The 24,815-nt window shown below is 35.5% G+C and overlaps 1 protein-coding gene across 2 annotated transcripts in view; it reads left to right on the top strand.

Annotated features, from left to right (window-relative positions):
• The window catches only part of EPHA3 (EPH receptor A3), a 370,038-nt gene that overhangs the window by 240,535 nt on the left and 104,688 nt on the right, over window positions 1-24,815 (top strand). For both annotated transcript variants that reach the window (XM_060149389.1, XM_060149388.1), the window contains exons 4-5: window positions 3,052-3,207; window positions 3,889-4,224. In XM_060149389.1, the coding sequence (XP_060005372.1) occupies window positions 3,052-3,207; window positions 3,889-4,224 (492 nt within the window). The remainder of the gene's footprint in view (window positions 1-3,051; window positions 3,208-3,888; window positions 4,225-24,815) is intronic.

The raw sequence follows: 24,815 nt of genomic DNA, 5'->3' as shown, positions 1-24,815 counted from the left end.
CAAACTGACCACTGGGTTTTCTTAGGATCTTTTTGGCTCCATTAAGCTATTCTATATAATTAATACATCTCAACTGAATTCTGTCTTTTTTTATCATTTAGAAATGCTTTCTGCTGCAAGTAAAAGAAAACTTGACTACAGTGACTTAAACAAACAAGGTGTTACTTTTCTGACATTATAAGAAATCCTGGGCTTCCCTGGTGGCGCAGTGGTTGAGGGTCCGCCTGCCGATGCAGGGGACACGGGTTTGTGCCCTGGTCCGGGAAGATCCCACATGCCGCAGAGCGGCTAGGCCCGTGAGCCATGGCCGCTGAGCCTGCACATCCGGAGCCTGTGCTCTGCAACGGGAGAGGCCACAACAGTGAGAGACCCGCGTATCGCAAAAAAAAAAAAAAAGGTTAAGAAATCCTGAGATTGGTGCTTGCTGGGTCAACAAGAGCAGGGTACACATCTCTCTGATTTTCTTGGCCTTTAACTTAGTATCTCCTGTATGTCATTACGCCCATAATCAATGCAAGGTATCCCAAAGACTTTCATCAGAGTTCTGTTTGTATCTCTTTAGCCATCTCTTTGGCCATAACTTTGGCCATCCACCCCTATTTGCAATGATCTGACTTAGGGAGTACTTGGCAGAATGCAGTTCTGAACAAAATCAGGATTCTATTAGCAAACAGGAAGCAGGACTGAGATATTGAGTATGTAACCAACAGTACCCACCACATTCCTCTAGTTAACAGTTTGTCTTTTCATGTTGATCTATTTGTGTATTTAATTATGCTTCTTACAGGCCAACTCGTACTGTCTTAATCTTTCTCAAATGGGAGTCCTTCTGTGTATTCCTTCCAACAGATCAATCAGAATGGAGTGCTTGCTCCATGTGGCTTGTGTTAAATTTCTGTTGCCTGCTTTCAAATTTCAAGGGCCTTTTTGGGATGGACAGAATTAGGGACATTTGTATCTTTAAGACTAAGGAGGAGACTGAACAAAAGTAGATGATTGACAGGTATTTATTCAACTGCATGTATATGCGCCTACCTGTCTTTTACTCTTCTCATCTCTAAGGTTATTATTTACTCATAATTAAAGTCTGGTTACTAGTTCAAGTCACATTCTTAACTTATAGGCTTAATAACTATAGCTACTTTCAATACTATCAGAAATTCTGTGCTGTGGTGCTGTAGCTAAGTGATTGTGTGACTATCTTGTCTTTAAGTATCACATAGTATAGCTGTTTATAGTATTAACAAAAAGTGATTGAGTGTTTAGTGAATACCTTTATACCTAATGTTGTAAAAACTATAAAAGCCTGAAATAAAAACACAGAGATAAATTTACAAGCAAACAAAATAACAAAGTACATTGGAACACTGCAACTTAATCTTTTAAAGACTCAGCAATGCCCTCCTGCAAATTTAAAGGCACTCAATAATGAGCTAAATTGAAACCAGAAGTTAAGTGCATAGTTTGTTTATACTTTATACCGTTTCCCCCTGAGGCAATATGACATGAGATATGAGTGGACCTTTCTAACCAGTGCTTAACGACAATGTTCAGAAGTTTATAATCCTAATCCAAGTTTGGTTAGGGCAATAGAATTTATTTGACTGGCTCTCAGTATGGTACCAAAAGTCATTCAATTTAATGTAATATGGTCATTGAGCAGCCATTCTTAGTAGGAACTTGAAAACAGCAAGACTCGATTAATGATTACTATCATTTTAAGTTATTCTAATTGTTGGTTTTGTCAGTGTGTTTTCTTTGGGAGTGTTATCTTCCAAGAAATGTTCAGTAGGGAGATACACTATTATAGATACAGTGTGTTATCTTTTAAAATACATTTAGTGATTATAAAAGTTAAGATTTATTCACACAGGTTTTATTTGAATGCAAATAATCTGTTATTCACAATATGAAGTTGATATAAAAAAATTTTGGAATTCAGTGATAAACATAGTCTGTAGGGTCTAGTCTCTAAGTGGTTTAGGCCATCAAATCTCAATGTAGCTTTGAAGTTGAGTTTTAGAGACTTAAGAAATTATTGGCTTCCAAAGAAACTTAAAAATTTAAGATCCTGAATTCCTTCCTCAAAGGAATGTCAAGGGACTTTTGTTAGGGTTTTCACTATGATTTCAGTTCTCACGGTAATTATGAAAATGGACCAAATAAAACAGTACAGCATTTTAAATTTTATATCAGATTAGATGAAAATACTATAATGGAGACATTTCTGTAAAAGCTGTAAATAGATAGTGAATATTAAATGGGTAGCTGAAATAATATCTGGCAACCTGTTCATTGGGCTTAAAAAAAAACATTCATTCAGAGATGCAACTGGAAAGAAAGAAGATAACATAGTTATTTTTAAAAGTGTTAATCTAGTAATAATTCACAAGTATATCAGTTTAAATAGAAATTATACCTCCCTGTGTATTTGAGATACAGACAAGGAAATAAAATAAGACCTTTCTTTTAGGCCATTACCAGAGAAGTTAGGGAATGACACTGTCAAGGGCAAACAAAATATCATAGCTCAGGAGAACCATGTATCAAGAATCTTAAAATATAGACAAAGCCGTGACTTCTTTCTTCAGTTGCTTGCAATTTGTGGGGATAAAGCTGTTCACACAGAAACTAATTAGAAAACAAGTGGGTACTATATTAAGTACTAACTGCAGAGACTGTACACATTGCATCATGTTTAAAAAGGGAATGGCTGCATGATGACATGGCTTTGCTTTATTTTCTCCACAAATAGTCCAATGCCAAGTAAAGCTGTGAAAACATGAGATGGAAATTTCATCACACTCTAGTGCCAAAATAATCTAAATCTTGTGGGGTTTTTTTCCCCCTTAACATTTGGTACAAATACAAACGTATATGTGGAGAAACTACATGGGGCCACATTATTTGCTTCTATGAATTCTGGGAGAAGGAAATAGATTTTATTCATAGTGAATGCATGCCCTAGCCTCCTGAAATCTGTTTTATGTATTTTCAAGAATATATTTTCAAAATTATCACAAAATCTTAAAAGAGTCATTTTGTTTGTAGCTTGTCGACCAGGTTTCTACAAGCCTTCGGATGGTAATGTGCAGTGTGCTAAGTGCCCACCTCACAGTTCTACTCACGAAGATGGTTCAGTGAACTGCAGGTGTGAGAATAATTACTTCCGAGCAGACAAAGACCCTCCATCCATGGCTTGTACCCGTGAGTAGTTTTGCTGCAACCCATGCCTCCATGTTTGGTTTATTTCCTTTTTTCTTCTTCTTATTGTGTTTTTTTTTAAAGCATTTGGCCCATTTCCTTCTGCTCTCCGTGTGCAAATTAAAAGCTTTCTCTGCTTCACTCTCCATGCTTGCCTCACCACAAATGCAACATTTATCACACGAAATGAATTAGTTTTTAAAGCACTTCCTGCAACAGGACACCCAGAAGGAAAGAAAATTTTCTATATCTTGTTTTAGATCTTGCATAATTTTGACACGGTAGGGGAGGTTTAGGCATGGGATTTGTATTTTTACTTTTCTATTCCCTCTTGTTATGTGTTGGTCATAGGTCATAGGGAAAAAGAACTAAGATTTATAAAACTAATACTAAAGTTTTCATAACTATTCACAAGGGCATTGAATTTAGTGGTAAATTCCTTTGTTGGACTTCGTGAATGCATCTTCAACCTGGAGTCAAAACTCCCCCCTTCATAGCTCGGGGAGGACAGCACTCTTGAATCCATGTGTCTATAATCTCATGGATCCTCTGAGGATGAATTAAAAGTATATAATAAAGACAAGACGGTTATTTACCTCTTTCAGTTCCACTGTAAATTATCTATTTCCCTTGTAGTAGAAAACAGAAGTGAGGCTCATTAATCTTTGTTGAACTACTTTGCAGGACCTCCATCTGCACCGAGAAATGTTATATCTAATATAAATGAGACCTCGGTTATCCTGGACTGGAGTTGGCCCCTGGACACAGGAGGCCGGAAAGATGTTACCTTCAACATCATATGTAAAAAATGTGGGTGGAACGTAAAACAGTGTGAGCCATGCAGCCCAAATGTCCGCTTCCTCCCTCGACAGTATGGACTCACCAACACCACGGTGACAGTGACAGACCTCCTGGCACACACTAACTACACCTTTGAGATTGATGCCATTAATGGGGTGTCAGAGCTGAGCTCACCACCAAGACAGTTTGCTGCAGTCAGCATCACAACTAACCAGGCTGGTGAGTACCTGCTGGATGCTTCCTACTCCTGCCATCTCAGAGCCAAGTAATAGTTCTCACAGAAAGAGTGGAAGAAAGGGTAGGAAAAAAAAGATTTGAAAGAGCCCCAGGTTATTCTTTTTTATTACTTTTAGACAGTTATGGTACATTAAATAGCTCAATTTAATTCTTCAAAGTGAGAATAAATCGTATTTGTTAGATGATTTTAAGCTAGTTTAATCCATTGCTTCCCAATTTGAAATCTTTAAACATCTGGGGCTCTGGAGATAGTACTTATGGGGCTCCTTGCAGCATTTCTGTATTTTCAAGAACTTAACAGACATTGAATCTAGCTTGGAAAAGGTTATGTACGATATTTAAAACTATAAATGTCTTTACCTTAGTTATAATTATATCAAATTTTGTGTATAGTTATTCAGTTATTTTATACTCCCCAGAAGCTCTGGGTAGTATAGCTCAGATAGTTAAAACTCTCTTATTAATTAAAAAAAGAAAAGAAACACATTTTATTTAATAGATACAATTTGTATTTAAAAATTAAAAATATGGAATTGAGGAGAAGCTTAGTAAAAAGAGGTCTTGGTGGAAAACAGTTGGAATCACTGATCTTTAAAATTTCCAGATATAAATTTTATGGTGATTTCATCAACTGTATTTTCCACTGACAATCTTTTCCTAATTAAAAAGAAAATACTGTGTTGCCAGATTGTAAGCAAAGGGCCTTTAATATGGAATAGAAAATTTAAATAAACTTCTCACCTTTCTTTATCTTGCATCCACAACATTTATTTTTTCTTTACTGTTAGTAAATCCTGTGTTTTTCAGTCACCCCTTAAATCTTCTATTTGTTTTTCGGTTCTCTGATAATTCTTGTGATATTTTTTACTATGTTTTTTTTTACAGTGTGGTGTCCAGAATTATTCATGGGGTTTTAGTTGTGATTCTCTCAAACATATAGAAGAATTACACTTTGCAGAGTATACAGAGACATGCCAGTGATATCCCTTTGAAATAAGACAATCATTTTTCCAAGGTGATACCTGTGATGAATGAGTAAAAAACAGTTTTCTAATCAACAAAGCTGTGCAAAATTAAGCTGATAGATATTTATTGTGCATAACTGTTGCTACAAGATATCATAATTAGGGTTACATTTCAAACAATTCAGTTCAGAGATATTATTGTATAATTTATACACAAGAAAATAAACATTGGAGCCAAAAAAGGAGAAAAGGAAGAGACAGGATGGCCCCCTGAAAATACTTCAGCTAGAACTACAGACTCCCACATCTGCTCCCAGGAGAGCTAACCTTGAGTTGGAAGTTAGAATTGAGTGTAAACTCAGCTTCTTTTCTACATTTGGTTTAAATTATGGAAGTTCCTCTGCTCTCTAGCGGGACTCGCTCTTTTCTTTGAGGATATGAATACTGGATGTCAGAAGAAAAGAGAAAGGAGAGATGACTAAATTCTATCAGCTGGAAGAGGTCTTAGAGCAGCCAAATATCTAGCCAGGAAATTCACCACTTTCTTTCACTTGGCTGACTCAGGGAGGTTAGTTAAACTACCAAGGGTGCAAAACTAATAGGTGTCATCAGGGCTAATATTCATCAAGTATGCACAAGTATGACTCTGCTGGTTAGTAAAATTTTGTACTTATTTGCATACTGGTTAGAAGCAGACAAAGTTACTTCTGAAGGTGAGTATAGAAATGCACCTGTACTGGTTAATTCCTCAAGTACCCTAGGTAGCCCCGTAAACCCAGTATATCAAGCCCCCCACTTCCTTCCCCATAATCTAGCAATCAAAAGGATAAATCTTGGCATTAGAGGAGTCTCCAGACCAGTCTGCCAGGTCCCCCTTCTTCTCGTAATCCAGCAACCAAAAGGGTAAATCCTGGCACTCGAGTGGTCTCCAGATCCCTGTGCGGGAACTTTTCCAACTTGAGGGCTCCATGTCCCGAGCATGCCAGTTGACAGATATTTTGAATATAACCCCTGGCAGAGTCCATGTTTAAATGTGTCTTTCTGATTCCACATCCCTCCTTTGTTCCCACTTTTCTTCTAGTCTCCTATATTGATGAAATTCTTATAATTTTACATTGTCTCATGGTGATAAAGTTTATTTATGGAAAAGACAAGACTTTTTCATGAAGTGCACTGAATCATTATTTTAATCTTGCTTACTGAATCTGTAATCTCTCCCACTTAAAGCTAGATCTCAGACCAAGCAACATATGCTTTTGTTTCGCTTTAGTTAATGATATTTAAACTTTGTAGTTAATAATATTTAAAGATTTGTAACTTAGGTTTATTTAACTGTCTTCCATGAGAGAAAAAAAAAAAAAGATGAGTAATGCTATTGCTATGTATCTCATGATTATAGCTTCTCATATTCAATGAACACAAGAATTTTAAGAAGTTATAATTATGTGGCAAATGGCTTTCCCAAATCCCATATTTCACTCTGATTTACTACCTTGTTTAAAACAAGAGCATCAATCTGTGTTATAATTATCTCCTAAGTCAAACAGAAGTGTATAAAAACAAGCAAGAGCTCCTTATTTGCTATCTTATCATTGACCTCTGGCTTTCTGACAATGCATTTATCAAGAAACGAATAGTTCCAGATATATACAATGAATGAATCTAGGTAAAGTGGCAACCAAGAGCAGGCCAAGACTTTAAAAAAATAAATGGAGTTGATGCTTTGGCCCTCCCAGTTACAAATCACAGGGAAAGACAGAGATTCAGCAGGGATGATATCAGCTACTCTTCCTAGCCCCACTCTCATTTTTCAGAAAAATCACAAATATGTCTACAACATGCACCATGAGGCATTTTATATATTTATCTCAGGGAGTCTGTATCATTTTTGTGCCTGGGGAGGTAGAGGTCTTTGTTCCATCTTCAAATCCCCATGGTAAGATATATAAGCAAGATTAGAAGCAATGCCATTTCTCCAGAGTGTTTCATTGTTTTGCTTTATTTTTGCTCTTGTGAAGGTTAATGGACTGGTAGCCTTGAGAAATGAGCTCCCGACGTCTAGAAAGATATGGCTATGACAGATACGATGCCTGGTGTTTAAATTCCTCCTTCCTCTCTATCTCTGACATGGCTATAAAGGGGAAATGTGAATGTGTCCCTTTTAATTTAGTTTGTGAGATTGAATTTGTTGATTTTTCTCTTGATTACATTGTAAAAGCCATGTGATGACCACATGATAAGGCACCTTCTAAATTGTGGAGGATTATGTTGTGAATTTGGGTGTTAGTTCCCAGCCCTTAATACTTTCACAAAGTATGTCAGTGAGATAAAAAGCATGGTCTGTACGTAAAGATTGTATCCATGAATCCATCAGTCAAACATGTACAGAACGAATTGCAGATTGCAGAACAAACATCTGTGACGTTATATCTTGGGGTAAATTGCTACTTCTTGTTTTCTTCTTTGAATGAGTATGTTTACCTTTCAGTTCTGGAAAAATCATTCCACTAGTGGAATATTTGTCCCTGTTTATTCTCAACTTCCATCATAGAATCTGCCCTTTCTCCACTATCCTATAGCATGTAACAATCTCAGGCAAGAAGAGGGGCCACTAGTAGAGAATATATGGGCTTTCAAGTTTTGAGATCCACCCCATGCCCATTTTACAGAAACTGAGATCCAAGAAGTTTTTTCAACTTTTTATCAAGCGATCAAACTTCTACTTATGTCTTCCAACTCCAACTCCACTTTCAACTTCTATTCTTGTGTTCTTTCTGCCATCCTATGATTCATGCCATATAGCTACAAAAAGAAATGCTGCCTTGGAGACAGAGGGGGGCTTTGCTGGGAAAATCTACTGTACCCTATGCCATCTACAATAAACTTGGTCCTTGCTTCTCAGTCATTTATCACAGGGTTTCTTAGGAGTATTCTGCAAGAGATCTTCTTTATCATCTCCACTCTTCCCCATAATTAATCTTATCCTTTACTCCCTCATTCCACACAGATGATTTTCCCTCTGTGATACTGTGATTTATAATAAGAAATATATATTTGGTCTTGGTCCCAGTTTATGGCACAAAGCTCCTAAAACTCTTAGAATTTCCTAAGTGATAAGAGCAATAATGGATATTTTGTTATTCATAACAACCCCTTTCAGTCACATTTGAGTTTATGTTCATGAAGTGAGTTTTGGAAAGTCCCTAAGGATGGTGGCAGGGAAACAAACCATGTGATTAGAAGAACTTTTAGCCCCTCCACTCCTCAACCTCCCCTCTGGGTAGGGTGGAGGGGCTGGAGATAGATTTTAATCATCAGTGGTCAACGATGTAATCAATCATGCCTACGTAATGAAGCCTCCTTAAAAGCTCAAAGGACATGGTTCAGAGAGCTTTTGGGTAGATGCGCTGGTAGGCAACAAATCTGGAGAAAGCATGGAAATTCTCTGCCCAGTACCTTGCCCTATTCATCTCTTCATCTGTCTGTTTCTGAATTGCATTCTTTTACATAATAAACTGTAAATCTAGTAAGTAAAATGTTTTTGTAAATTCTGTGAGCTGCTCTAGTAAATTAATTGAACATTAATTAAGAGGGGGTCACGGGAAACTCCGATTTATACCTGTTGGGTCAGAAGCAAAGATAACAACCTGGACTTGAGATTAGTATCTGAAGGGGGGTTGGGGAAGTCTTATGGGACTGAGCCCTAACCTGTGGGATCTGATGCTAACTCCAGGTAGCTAGTATCAGAATTGAATTAAATCGTAGGACACCCAGCTGGTTTTGCAGAATTGCTTGGTGTGAGGAAAACCCCACATATTTGGTGACCAGAAGTGAAGTATTGCATAGAGGAGACACACAGGAGTATGCTTTTTCCTCTTACACCCTCCTAACTTATTAAGACCATAAAGTTTAGGAGGGAAAGGAAAATGCTATCTCACTGGCTTTTCTAAATCTTATTCCTCTTGTTTGTACTCACTAACTCCCATTGACTCCTGACTCTTAAGAGTGGGCTGTCGAGAAAATCTCTTCCCCTTCTAGCATCTTAGATATACACTCTCCTGGCTCTTTTTCTTTGCCTTTTCTGTTGCATAGGCTTGTATTCATCTTAGAGGAAGTTACAAATAATTAAATAAAAACAACAACAATACACACACGCTAAATACACACACGTATGCATATTACAAATTGTTTGACTCTTCATGATTTCATCTTATTTTTCTCCTAATTTTCAGTCTAAGATTAGATGTTTTCATAAAGTAATCCTTACTTCTCTCTTTGTTCTCTCATTCATAGTGCAGTCTGGTTTCTGTTCTCACTCTACAGAAGTGCCCTTCTGAGAACCAGTTATAATATCCTATTTGTACCTTTTTGTTAAAATGAATACAATTGTTAGGAAGAGTGTGGATTTCATAAGGTCCTGGACCTTGTCTGATGTTCACATCTGTGGTTCTCAGACTTAGAACAAGGCTTTCTAGTACCTTGTATTCACTCAAAAGTTTATTGAATGAATGAGTGATTGATTATTGGAAATGTCCACCATCCAAAAAAGAAAACATTCTCCCTCAAACCACTTTCTCTCCTTATTTTTTTTTCTCCCTACCAATGAGACCACCGCTTTCCTCAGTTTACCAAATTCTGACACTTGGAATCATCTTTGGTTCATATTCCGCATTTAAGAAGTGATCACATGCTACTGATTTTTCCTTTGAATTGTTTCAGATCTTCATACTTTTTCTCCACACTTAGTGTTAGATTTTAAGGTTCTTAGTCATAACATTTATAAATAAATAATACCAAGAATTATAATAATCCTCTTTTAATTATGTTGAGATTCCAAAATAAAAAGGAATTGGAACTTAAATGAATTAGTAAAGTCAAAATATCATACTGCTTAGCAACTTCTTCCCACTGAGATATTTGTAAAAAGGGTTAATGGATCAACAAGTATATTTCAATGCTCCTTTTATGTTCATGTAATATATGCTCCAGCCATGCAAGAATTTATGATAGAAGTATAGATTTTTAAAAAATTATACAAATCATATAAACTTGCAGAAGACACTATGTAATTAAATGAGTTAAGAAGTGGTGGTTGAAGGATTTTAGGGAAACCTTTGGAAAAAAGAGTTTAGATGTACTTTGAAAAATAGGAATAAATCAGATAGGAGAAAAGAAAAGGAAGGGTATATATATTACAATATTGGAATTGAGTTTCCTGGGTAGTAGGAAGGGTAGGCTGAGAAGAGGAGATGGATCTTGTTAAAGGGTAACAGGAAATCAGGTTGGATATGCAAGGAAGACCAAGCAACTGGTATGTTAGATAGTGGGATATTGGATGGAAATACATATATTGAGTGGAAGAGTAACCTCATTCAATCTGTTTTAAGAAGCTTAATCTTGAAAAGAGCATGGAACAGTGTCAATAAGTATAATTCTTCACATGTGAATGCCTGAATTATAGTGAAAGAATGACATAATTGGATTTAAATGAGTATTCGTATTATCTGCAATTACAATTTTCAAGTCTAAAACGGCATTTAAAAAATGTTGAGCCATACATTCAAACAAACAAAAAAAAAGTTTTAGAAATTTTTGGTCTTTTCCTACTTACATTCTTGATTGCCAGGTAGTTGACATTGAAGTACCATCAGTCCTAGAATTCTTTTGCCTTGCAGTCTTACAATCAAATAAACAACTTTAGCATGACACTTAGGTAAATGCCACTCTGTTTCTCTCAATTTATAATAGTTGAAAAAGGTGTCCCTCCATTCTCTGGGTCCTGGTGTCACTCCAGTATTTCCTTTTTCAACATACCCCTAATCCTTGAAATTTTTGATCCAGGCACGCACATTTTTAATATTTTTTTCTAGTTTCACTTAAACTTATTTTTTCCTCTATGAAGATTATCTTGACCTCTATACTTCCCTAGAGTGAATGGACCTGTCCCTCCTCTTTCAATTTACCCTATTGGAGTTGTGCATATATGTGTACAGTTTTTATCATAAAATTTAATTTGTTCACATATATGAAAGTGTTGCAAATAGTACCATAGTACACAATATGTGTATATACCTTAAGCCAGATTTCCTAAAAATTAACATTTTACTACATTCGCTTTATCATACTCTCCCCCATTGCCTTCTCTATAGAGATATTATTTATTTCTGAACCACTTGAGTGTAAATTGCAGATATTATGCTCCTTTACTCCTAAATTCTTCAGTGCGAACTTCCTAAAACAACGTCACTCTCTTACATAACCTCAATACATTTATCAAAATCAGGACATTAGCATTGTCCATATTATGATCTTATCTGCAGATATTAGTCAACTTTTGTCAATTATTCCACGATGTCCCTTTGGCAAAAACAAATGGATATTCTGTTTACCTTCAGTTTCTATCTATAATATAGTTCTTATCTACAATAATGAATAAATTAACCATTTTCTGTAAATTAAGTCAGATACAAAAATATGAAGGGAAAGGGAATCAACACTTATGGGTAGGACTTTCTCAGGGGTTTGATATCTCTCTAAGAGTTTCACAGTTGCCACCCCATTGAAAAATGACCAGTAAATAATATTATTTAAAAAAGAGAGAACTTGACTTAATTTTATTTAGATTTCCTGTTGAAGAACCATCAATTTATACAAAGAAGGTTAGCATCTTGGAGGCCTTCTGATATAAGGAAAACATTCTTAGCCTTGGCTTTAAACAGAATAGCCTCTATCATTCACTTAATTTAATGATCAAAGACAAATCTCTAATTTTCTTCCAGTGAAAAATTGCTATCCATCACATGAGGGATTGAACTGGAAATTCAGTCATAATTTTTCCTGTTTTATTTATTTTTTGTGATTCTAGTACTGTAGTTTAGAACTCTGTTATTGGTATAATTTTAATCAACCAGTACATCTTTTTGATCTTTAACCACACCTATCAATTTACTTCTTCTAAAGGACTTCTAAAAGCATACTTGCCTATACTTTTGTGACCTTGTCACAGGACAAGGTAACAGCATCTATTAGTAGAAAAAAATAGTTTAATATATCTTGAATAAACAATACACACGGATGTGCAGGCTCAGCGGCCATGGCTCACAGGCCCAGCCGCTCCGCGGCATGTGGGATCTTCCCGGACCAGAGCACAAACCTGTGTCCCCTGCATCGGCAGGCAGACTCTCAACCACTGTGCCACGAGGGAAGCCCAACAATAAACACTTTTTAAAATGAATCTTAAACTATCAGAGCCCTTTGGCTACATTTAGAATCCAGTCTAATTTTTATACATTGATAAAGCAGATATTTTAAAATCTTCTTCATTCCTTATTCTGCAATAAATTTCCTCTATCTACCTTGTTCTGTTGGGATTTAGAAGCAGCATTTATAGATATGACAGAGGAATGCCTCATGTCAAAGAGAGCCAGGCAGGCTTTAGAATTTCTGAAGAAGCAAACGTTTCAAAATAAAACTAGAAAAGGTATACAGCTTGGATCTGCTATTAAGCTACAGATACGTATTGATATAGTCTCTTTAGAAATGTATGCTGACATATAATTATGTACCCTGGAAGTAAACTAGACATCAGAGCATCTACATGAATTCTTTCAGAGCATGAAGGAAGGTGTTTTGTAGCACCAGTATAGTATATCAGAAAGCTAAAATATAATGAAAATCAAACAAAATAGTGGAAATAAGATTACAGTAAGGCATTCTGATGAATCCTCCCCTTGTTGTTTCAGTTGTGTGATTAATAAACCCTAAGAATTGAAGGCTTAACCTTTTATTTCTTTCAACAAACAAATGAGGTCTGAATCAGGCCCAGAGATTACAAGTGAATATATACATTATAATTTTCTTGGTGCATTTCGCTTGTGTGGTAATTTAGCTTCTTTCTTTCCTATTTGAAATCAAGGCAGAGACCTGTACATCTGGGGATATCACTCTGCAGTGATGTGTCCTAGTGTGCCTGAAGCCTTCCACATCATTTAACACATTAATGATGCCTTTCAGCCGTCACACCCTGGTATGGAGGCATATCACATATCTGCAGCATGAGCAATAAGCTGAACAAAAGCAGAGCCATATATTGTCCTGACAGTTATTCAGAACCTTTATATGAGCTTAAAGCCACAATTGTATGGAAAACCAGCAAATGGAGATAGTTTGGGGGTTTCCAGGGTCTATATTGAACTCTCATCCCATTTTTGTTTCTGCTCTTTAATATCAATACAATTAAAATGAACGGAGCAGACATATGTCTGGAGAATTACGGTTATTCTTTTCCTGCTGACTTCTCCTTTAAAGTGCTCACAAGAACAGAAATAACAACAACCAGCTAGAGGAGAAAATATGGTGTTAACTAAAGCACTTAGTATTAAGAAAGTATAGCATAGGGAACTATATTCAATATCTTGTAATAACTTATAATAGAAAAGAATCTGAAAAAGAATATATATATGTGTGTATATATATATGTGTATAATTGAGTCACTTTGCTGTACACCTAAAGCATTTGTAAATTGACTATACTTCAATTAAAAAATAAAAATTAGAAAGAGAGAAATAGCCATTTAATGCTAACTTGTGCCATATTCACTGCATCTTTCCAAGAGCAAAAAATACTTTTTCAATAGAAATCTTTCCTATTATTATTTTTCCCAAGCAGAATGTTTTTAGTCACAAAACACGTTAAAGACAATAACTTATCTTTTAATATATTCTACCCCTCTAGGATTAAGTTAAATATAAAAGATCCTTAGGGAATAATTGCAATATGTGCAGATAATTGAGAAATTGAATAAATGCAAATATTTAGAAGGAAAAGATGCTCTGATTTTAAAAGCAAAAATCCTACTACCACTAACCAGACTCTTTCATTATAAACTCTTAATTATATTTCAGTATCTCCAAAAATACAATCTCCCTGTTAATAACTATAATATAGCCCAAAAATCTGACTTTATAATATAGCACCTATCAATATAGCACCATTGTCCAAATTGAAAAAAAAGCACCTCTTCCTCAAGGGACTTTATTGCCATCTGCTATAAAATTGTTGTGATATGTATTCAAATTAAAAGAATTATTATGTGTGGCATCCCCATGTGCTAGGGCCCTGAGATTCTATAATATTCACACTAACCAAAGAATGCTGAGGCCAAAAAATGGGAAGCTCACATTTTCTACCTCATTTCACCAGTAGTAATTGCTGATCTAAATCCTCTTGATATGATTAACACTGCTCTATAGTCTATTACATAATTATGTCATTTAATCCTTACAACAATTTTATGACTGTGAGTGGTTAAATGTCTTGTCCATGATTTCACAATTCCAAAGTTCCTGCTCTTAACTGTTAGGATATTCTTTTTCCTATGACTTTGCATAATTAAGACTGAAAAAAGAAATCTGTAAAGATGGTTACCATATTAATGTAATTTGTGACTACCTGGCACACAGATCATATGATTTTTTTTCTTTGAAATCAAAATTTCACATGATTTGAGCAATGTTGATAAAAAAAGAAATCTGAATTGCTTTATTGGGAAGTTATTTACCCAAATCTTTCTTGCCAAAACCAAACAATAAAAACTCTTCTAATGTAGCTTTGAAGGGTTATATTTACTATTAGTCAATGTTAATTTAAAAGGATTTATCTTGACAATTTGTTATCATTAAGAATTAACCTCTTACTGCTTTCATTTTCATTCCGGTAGGAAAAAAAATAATTATAACAAACCAACAGAAAGAAAATCTGTGTCTTGTCACCATTTTGTCCAAGAAATGGTTTTAAAGTGGAGGCTGGGGCTTTCCTGGTGGCCCAGTGGTTGAGAGTCCGCCTGGCGATGCAGGGGACACGGTTTCGTGCCCCGGTCCGGGAGGATCCCACATGCTGCGGAGCGGCTGGGCCTGTGAGCCATGGCCGCTGAGCCTGCGCGTCCTGTGCTCAGCAACGGGAGAGGCCGCGGCAGTGAGAGGCCCGCGTACCGCAAAAAAAAAAAAAAAAAAAAGTGGAGGCTGTATGTTATATTTTAAACCTAGGTTCTTTGCTGGGAGGTGATGGTATATTAGGCAATGTATTTCAAATGTCAAGTAAAAAAAACCTTTTAGAAAACATTTTAATAGAAGGAAAATGAAACAAGCTCTACTCAATGAAAGAGAAATAGAGAATTTATTTCCTTGACATGTTGGAAATTTGCATGAATAACTGTTAGGTGTACTCCTTCTTAGAGGATATACACACAATTATGCTCCATGGATGGACGAAGATGGACAAACTCTGCCCCAAAACTATATTCAAAAAACATGATGAACCAAAAAGATAAAAGTACATTATATGCAACATTTTTCTTTAATATGTCTGTAGTGAGCAAAGTATGTCAGTGCAGAGCAGAGTCTGTATGTCAGAGTAGGAAGAGTTCTGGAATGCATATCAACAGAGGGGAATACTCCTCTCTGCTCCCACTCTTTGGTTTCAGCCTCTGAATAGGTCAGTTTTATCAGAGCTATTGTTTTATCTCTTTTGTGAAATTAAACACTTGGACTGGATAATTTTTAAGTTTCCTTCCAGTTACATATTCTAGGGAACTAAGTTGATGCAAAATATATCATGTATTCATGGGAAAATAATCCAGTATTTACTTACAATTGAAACAAATATGATTGCAAAAAAACAACATTTGAAAAGCAGAGTGGTGAAGGACAGTGTCAAAAGTCCAACTGTAAATCCAGGTGTTGCCACTTAATAGTGAGGTGACTCGATTTTTCATTTTTAAATTTGGTTTGTTTATGCATTCCTTCCCAATTTTCTTTAAAAATGAATTTAAGACAGGGATTAGACTAATCTGGAGTCCTTACATCCTTTTTGACATGGATACAATAATACACACACGGATTGTTGTGAGGACTAAATAAAATGAGAGAAAGTATATGGAACTAAGGAAGCACTTAAATAAGTTTTTGAGCCCTGTCTCAAACATAATCATGCTGATCTTGCTCTATCTGGGAGAAATAGAAACTCCTTTTTAAAATTAAAAAAATATGAATAAGTATTAAAATATATGAAGTCAGGCTCTGAAACACCCTACTTTGATGTGATTGGTTTAGGCTCTAATTATTTCAAAATTGGAATTCATATGTGATATAAAACAACTCTCAATATAATAAGCCATTCTTCCTTCATTACATACACAGATGTATGTATATATCTTGACTTAGTGTCAACACTGAAGTGCCCATGAGAGGGTCTAATGGAAACATCTGATAGGCAGTTGGTTATATTCAGCTATACTTCTGAGACTTTGGCTAGGATGACACCCAAAGACAGCCATAAAATAAAAAGGATTGGTGAGAATAGTAAAGGGATAGTCACGCAAAGAAAGTCTACAAAGATTAAAGAAAAGAGATGGACAGAGATATAAGAAGAAATCAGGTGACAATTGAATATTCTAACAATCATTCAGGATAAAGAGTTAAAATAAACTTTTACCAAGGACCATGTTGTGACATAAAACAAAGGTGTTGCAATTACTTAGGAAATGGTCACCTTTTACTTTTAATCACTAGAATATTGGTTTTTAAGTACATTTTAATAAGTTTACTATAGTTCCAAAAAGAGAAAATTTTAAATGCCCCCAAAATAACTATGCTCACTACAGACATATTAAAGAAAAATGTTGCATATCATGTACTTTTATCTTTTTGGTTCATCATGTTGTTTGAATATAGTTTTGGGGCAGAGTTTGTCCATCTTCGTCCATCCATGGAGCATAATTGTGTGTATATCCTCTAAGAAGGAGTACACCTAACAGTTATTCATGCAAATTTCCAACATGTCAAGGAAATAAATTCTCTATTTCTCTTTCATTGAGTAGAGCTTGTTTCATTTTCCTTCTATTAAAATGTTTTCTAAAAGGTTTTTTTTACTTGACATTTGAAATACATTGCCTAATATACCATCACCTCCCAGCAAAGGACCTAGGTTTAAAATATAACATGCATCTTTCTTGATTTGAATTAATATGGTAGAAGAATTTGTTTTAATTTAAAGTCCTTATTTCTGAAAAGTTTAAAAAATGAATCTCATCTATCTTACTTGAAATATGTTTCCATTCTAAGCTATTTTCATAAATTCTTATTATTGCAGATAGAAGATAGATGTCTTTATTAAAGTCCCAATATAAAACAGCTAGAAAAAGAACTAGGTTTTGCAACAACTTATTGTTTTGTGTGTATATATTTGCATTTGTGTTTATGTGTGTGTATATATATATACATATCTCAAGAAGAATATAAAGTTCTAGAAAGAGTAAAGTTCTAGAAAGTGTATGAAACCTAACAGATCTGAGAGAAGAAAGTCCTTTTATTTTCAAAATCATTTGCACTTGAATAGTTTTACTCTTGACTATGTTATTTATTAAATAAGGATTATGTCTACCCGGAGTTGTGGTAACGACAAGAACAATTGCCTACATAAACACTCAAGTGCTTGGTCCTTATAAGTGATCAATACTTGGTAGTAATATCATTAATGAACTTTTGGAACATTTAGCAACGAATGTACTTTTGAAGATCAAAATAACTTTTAGCTAACTCCTGGTTTCTTTGGCAATACATAACACACTTAATTACTAATTGCTTTTTTCTGTTCCCTAAGCATTGACTGAGCACTTATTGTGAGCCAGGTACTATGCTGAATGCACAGTGGATAAAATGCTTATTAAGATATACCTACTATCTTCAAGGAGCTCTCAGTTTAGTAAGAGATCTTAAAGGTTTTAAGAAACCAGCATGAAATTGATTGGTTTGACCAAGAAAAGGCAGGCAAGGCCAATTACCAAGACACTTCAATAAGCATCAGCAGCTCAGTGAAGCCACCCAATGAAATATTTATCTTGAATTCACGGATAATGCCAAATTATGTATAATAGCTTCATTTTTTTTCATTACTAAAGGATAGATTTTAAAGACTATCTTTTTATGATTTTTTTTATGTGATGCCAAAAAAAACCACCCTATCCCAAAGATTTTCACTCAAAGGAGAAAGGAAAAGAAATAAAATACTCTAAATTATGTACAGATTAAATGATAGTTGTATGTGTAGTTTAATTGTATCGCAGTTGAATGTATCTGGTTTGTATAAAGCAACTAGTCAAAATATGTGAAGTGAACAAATATTTAGAGCTGTCCAGTGAAACTCTCCACATCAGTCTGGCTTATTTATCAATCTATCTGTCCCTTCTCCTGTCTCTCAATCAAGCTTTTTGTTATTAGTATGGAATGTAGTTTCTATTTAGTTAAATATACAAATTTATAGACAGTTACCACATAAAGTATATGAAACTAGGAGCAAACCAATATATTGTACAGCTCAAGCTTACACAGTGTTATATGTCAATTATATCTCAATTTTTAAAAAGTATATGGAACTAAAGAGCACTAAAATATAATGGATAGTAACTATCATAAAAGTAACTCTTCATAAAGTCATTAAGAAAAATTTTAGAAATGTTTATAATAATCATTGTAAGAATAAATTATAATCGCTCTGAGGGTATGTGGCCAGAATTGAGCACTGATGATGTAATAATATGCCAGGTTTTACCACTCTGTCTGCTAGTATTTGTTAAGACATCCATGATTATAAATATTGCCTGTTTGTAAAAGGTAAAATTTATTGCTCACTCTATTAAGTTAAAAACACTACTGAAATGAGTTTCAAAAAAAGAAATCTATCAGAGGAATTGTATGTAAAGAAATAATCCACCATTTTTTGTCCAGGTCAATCTTCATATACACTTCGTTAGGAGATAAGATTTTAACTGTCTTCTTGGGAAGTGCTTAAGGAAATTCTAAAATTCATGTGCATTCCACTTGTAATGCTGGTATTTACATAACTATTTGCTGTAATTTTTAGTATACTGAATGAAGTCTTAAAAAGTATTTTATATATATTTTGATGATAAATGTTTCTCTACTATTAGTAGTAATTTCTTATTTAAATGAACTGGTGGGCATTAGATATTTTGTATTTATTTGTGCATATCTTTGGGTTGTTGTAATAGCCTAAAGGAACTGTTGACTAGACATAAAATCATATTTATTATTTAAAGTAACAACCAAGTGTGGAGTAATAGGCATTTGTCAAATACAGTATTGGGTATTTTACAGGCAGCATTTAACCCTTTAAGAAACCCTGTAATTTGAGCATTATTACCCTTATTAATAGAAAAGGAAACTGTTTTCAAGAGTTTAGTTAACTAGCCCCTCTTTTCTAACTTATGTGGCTAAAGAGAATTTGAATCCAGGTCTTTTAAATACAATAGTATTTCCCAGTTTTCAGTAAGCAACTGCATGTTTTCAGGAATTTTGCTTCAACCACATACCACCAGGACTCTCATAGTTTAGCAATGTATCAATACTGAGTTAAATCAAGCTTCATTTGTTACCTAAAATATATTTGAAAAGAGAACTTTACTCCTGTATATGGAGAGCTAATTTCATGTATTAAATATTTGTTTGTCTGTATAGCACCTAAGATCCTTTTTCAAACCACCAACAGTAAATTTGGAACCCTTTGAGTAATATACTGCTGCCCATCAATACTACAAGCCTGGCAATGATGAATATGGAGTCTGTAACCCACAGGCCTCCCCATTGCAGGTAATGGCAACTCCATCCTTCCAAGTAATCCAGATTAAAGCCATTGAAGTCATCCTTGACTCCTCCCTCTTACAACTGATCTATCAGCATATTCTATAAATATGCCTTCAAAGTATGACAAGAACCAGACCAATTCTTACCACATCCATTGCTACAACCCTAATTCCTTCATATCCTGCCTGTATTATATAAAATACCTCCTAAATGGATCCCTTCCTTACACCCGTGCCTTCTCTACAAAAATCTCTCGTAACTATATTAATGTTCATTAGCATTAATTATTTCATTACATAGATTAATGACATTTCTATTTTTTTCTGAAATATAGCTGGTAGTTTTTCCTAGTTATTTTAAATGTTTTATTCCCTTTCCCTGTTTCCTTTTAAAGGAGATGGGCATTATTTTTTATTTGACCATTGGAAAGACGAAAGAAATAACCTCTTATATGACCAGATAAGTTTATTTTTATTTTTTTTTTGGTGGTACGCGGGCCTCTCACTGTTGTGGCCTCTCCCGTTGCGGAGCAGAGGCTCCGGACACGCAGGCTTAGCGGCCATGGCTCACGGGCCTAGCTGCTCCGCGGCATGTGGGATCTTCCCGGACCGGGGCACGAACCCGTGTCCCCCGCATCGGCAGGTGGACTCTCAACCACTGCGCCACCAGGGAAGCCCACCAGATAAGTTTATTTTTTTTTAAAAAGTCTCAGGCAGGAATTACTGCTCCTAATTGTGTGTTCTTAAATGCTGACTCATGAGTTTGATGACTTAATATGTTAATAGCTTGACATTTGGCATTTCTTTCCTCATGTAACTCTCACAAGTAAAATGTTCACCTACCGCATCTTACCTAGAGTACACGTATGGTTTTGAACCCAAAAGAATATACTGAAACAATAAAAAAGGTGCCATTAGTGTTACCCATGGCACAGCCAAGGCCTTCTTGTATCCTCTGTCCTTTGGAATAAAGACTTATGAGTTTCTAATCTATACATTTTGTTAAGATACATTTTTATAAGTGTGTCATGTATAGCCTAAGATATAAGCTTGAAAGTTGATATGAGTAGTGCTTTGTGACAGAACAACAGATGTTCAGTACATGATATATTTATTTTTTACCCCTGTGGCCCTTATAAAAAGGGCTAGAAGATCGGCTTATAACAAGTCAACTAATGACATGATATAGAGAGGCCCCTGGTTCAGTGGCTGTTATTACAGCTGTATCCCATTACATATTAGATACCTAGAACATGGTTGCATTCCAAATGGCATTTATCTTTTGAATTTCAAACATTCCTGCCATAAATAAGGATTTTATGCTTTTCAAAAATGTTTCACAGTTTAGTCTAGGGAATACTGAAAGGTTGTTTTTACTTAATGAAATTCCCCCTTTAAGGGTTCCTGGAGCTAAGATGAGCATTTTTTGAGCACTCACCTCTGCAGACCTGTGTCATTTTCCTCTCTGCCCATTCCTTGCTATTCCCTTAGCCTGGATAGGTGATAATAACTTGAGTTTCACAAAACCAGCAGTGTGGAGACCATATGAGGGTTGGCCTTTGATCATTTTAACAATTCTCTTTGTTACTTTTTCCAACAAGAGATAGCTGAATCTATCATAGAATGATGACCTATGTTAGTGGTACAGGAAAAGCAGGATTTTTATATGTATTTTGTTCCCAAAACAAATACTATGTTTTAAATATATTCTAAGTGAAAGTGTGAAGAGTGAGGACCCCTCCTTCTCCAAGGTCCTGATTATATTGTGAAGGAGCTAGAGATTCCTGCATTTAAAGCATAATATATAAAACCTTAAGAACAGTTATATGAGATGACCCCACTCCAGAAATAATAGCCACAGTTATTCCTTTCAAAAATAATTATAATGATCCATCTCATCTTTTCAAAGTGGGACTAGCTGCTATTAATCAAGTGTATGTTCCTTTCTTTTTGAGATGTACATGTCTCCTATCTTGAGGAATGAACCACGTAAGGAAGGAAATTCATTATGTGTGTCCTTGATTCAGGGAGAAACTCCGTCATTTTCCTTTTGTTCTCCAAATAATTGTCGGGATGGTGGGAGATCAGCCTGGATAGTTATTGCTGGTGTAGCAACTGCTGCCTAGGAGCAAGCTCTGTTCCACCTCGATGGAAAGAAAGCAGCTGCCTTTCTACTGCAGTTGGTACCAGGCAGCTGCTTTTATTGTCTATATTTCTTTATAGGGTCTCTCATCCTAGCTGTAGTCACCTGCACACAGCCTACAGTTTTTTTTTTAGTCACAAAGGCTACAACCAGAAAGCTTTATATGACCTCTGTAATGAACAATGCAGAAAGTGGAGTGGAAAGACATTTTCCTGGAACACTGAATAAAGAGTGAACATGTGTGTATGTGTGTGGGGTGGGAAGGTGTTGGGAGGTGGGGCAAGAGGAAAGTGCTTGGTATGTGTGATTGAGTGTTTGTGAAAAGCACCAGATTGACAGATGGCAGGATGTACACAACATGGGAGGGATGGCAGCGAAAACTCATCAGCCTTTGTTCTGCAAAGAATCACCACCAGAATACGAACCAAAAATATGCCAAAATGAATGAAGTTTTTCATTTGTTCACAGTTTAAAGAAAATGTTCTCATTGACTGGGATTATATTTATTAACACAAACTAAAATTTTAGTCTGGTGTCATTTCAGTCTCTGTTTTCCTCCTCAAGTTTTAATAAGAGGATTTATACAAGTCCAAACTGCCGGGAGATTGTAAGATGGTTGGCTGTAGCATCAAATAAAACAGTTCTATCAGTTTATCCTAAATAAAGCTATGTATCTATCTTTGCTTTTAGACATAATTTTTGATCTTAGAAGTATTTTTGGACAGGATTTATTGAATTATATTACACCCCGGATTAGTCAAGTTGACCAAAGAAACAGAACCAATAGAATGTGTGTCTATCTGTTTATCTATATCTATCTTTCTTTCTATCTATCTAGAAAGAGAAAGAGAGTGATTTCTTTTATAGAATTGGTTCACATGATTGTGAGAATGGGCAAGTCCACAGTTTGCAGGGTAGTCAAGCAGGTTGGAGACCCAGGGAAGAGTTGATGTTGCAGCTGAGTCTGAAGGCAGTCTGGAGGCAGAATTCCCTCTCTCAAGGGAAATACCTCAGTCTTTTTCAAAGGCCTTCAAGTGATTGAATGAGACCCAGCCACATTATGGAATGCTATCTGCTTTCCTTAAATCTACTGATTTAAACGTTAATCTCATCTGAAAAACACCTTCAGAGTGACTTCTAGACTAGCTACATTGATACATAAAATTAACCATCATACTCCCCCATGGCAGTGGTGTGTGTGTGTGTGTGTGTGTGTGTGTGTGTGTGTGTGATTGCTATCTTTCTTTTGAATAAATATCTAGACCATACATTTAAGGGAAATGCCAGGATAAGTTGTTACACAGACAATAATAATCTTTGAATTTCACCCACTGACCATATTGAAATTCTCTTTTGGTTAATTTTAATTCTACTTTGGGTGTCTTTTCTTAGGTTTTCCTTGGAATGCAATACCTAATGCATGAGATGTTCCCTCCCCCCATCCTATCCCAAATATGTTGAGTTTCAAGACCTCCTTTGGGTGACCACTTATCAATAGCAATGTAATTTGTAGAAAAGGCACATTATACTGTTTTTTATTGGTAAATATTTTTACATCAACATTTTACTTTTGGAGATCACTTTCTCATGTGCCTCTTTTGGATAGAATTTCAGTGACAGTGTCCGGCTTTATGAGACACACATCTTCTCCTTAGCCTTTGAGGGACATCTCTATGTCCAAGAGAGTGTTGTGACTGGCACTAGCACCACTCAGAGGGCTTGTTTATCATCTTTGGGTAGTGATATCAATGAAAAACCTCAGCTCGGTGATTGTTAAGCATGAAATTGTTTAAAAAATTACTCGGAAGCATTTTCAACACACCAATATGTACCCACTTCAAGCCAATCTTATTGGCTCAAAGCCTCTGAAATTAAGTGTGGATATGCCTGGCACGCTAAAGCTGAACCTGATCCCCAAGCACTTGGAAGTTCTTGGAAAGAAACTGTTTTCACAACTGTAAGGCTTCGAACAGATAGAAAATCCACAGCCCTCTCACATTTGTTGTTTCTACTCAGCTTGAGTTTAGATGAAGTGCTTGGCCTGAGGCCAAGTATGTTGAATTTGTCAGAATAGTATCTTGTTCTCAAAAGACAACACATTTTTCTAGACTTTCTGCAAATGCAAAAGATTGTCATTATTTTGTCAATATGTCTTGAATCCATTTAATTCTGAAGGATTTTACTGGAATCAAAATTTGAATTAATTAGTGTTGTTATTGTTTTCTCCTGCATTTCAGTCTTTGCTGCTTTTAAAAAGTTTTTTTTAAATTCATTTCATAAAGTGACTGCACTTTTATAATAATAAAATCTTTTATCTATTCAATTTAATCCCCCAAATATTATTGAGTACTATAATGTAACTAACACTGTGATATGTATTAGGGGGATACAATGATAATTAATACATGCTTGCAGTCTTCGAGAAGTTTATAATTACTTCGACACTTAATCAAATAAATATAATTTGTTCAATCAAAATGCATCAGGATAAAAAAGGAATGATCATTTCCAGTTTGGGAATTGAGGAAGATTTTATTGAAGAGGTAAGGTTTGAGGTGGACGATTGAAAGATAGATAAGGACTTAATAGGTGCAAAAGGGAGCAAAAACGTTAAGGACTGAGAAAGAAAGCAGAGAGGCCGGAGAGGTAATTGTCTCTTCAGGCAAGTACAGTCAGCTTAAGTGTAGGAGAGGAGAAGGCTGAGTGGGGGATGGAAAGGTGGTTTGAGATCTGCACTATTCCAGGGGGATTCAGTTTGACTGAAACAGACACACACTCACTCACCTGCATTTCCAGACATATTTAGAC

This window comes from Lagenorhynchus albirostris, chromosome 5, assembly GCF_949774975.1.
Source record: "Lagenorhynchus albirostris chromosome 5, mLagAlb1.1, whole genome shotgun sequence".
In the NCBI taxonomy this organism is placed as follows: Eukaryota; Metazoa; Chordata; class Mammalia; order Artiodactyla; family Delphinidae; genus Lagenorhynchus; species Lagenorhynchus albirostris.
Note: the sequence above shows the minus strand (reverse complement) of the source record. Positions and strands in the feature narration are given on the sequence as shown.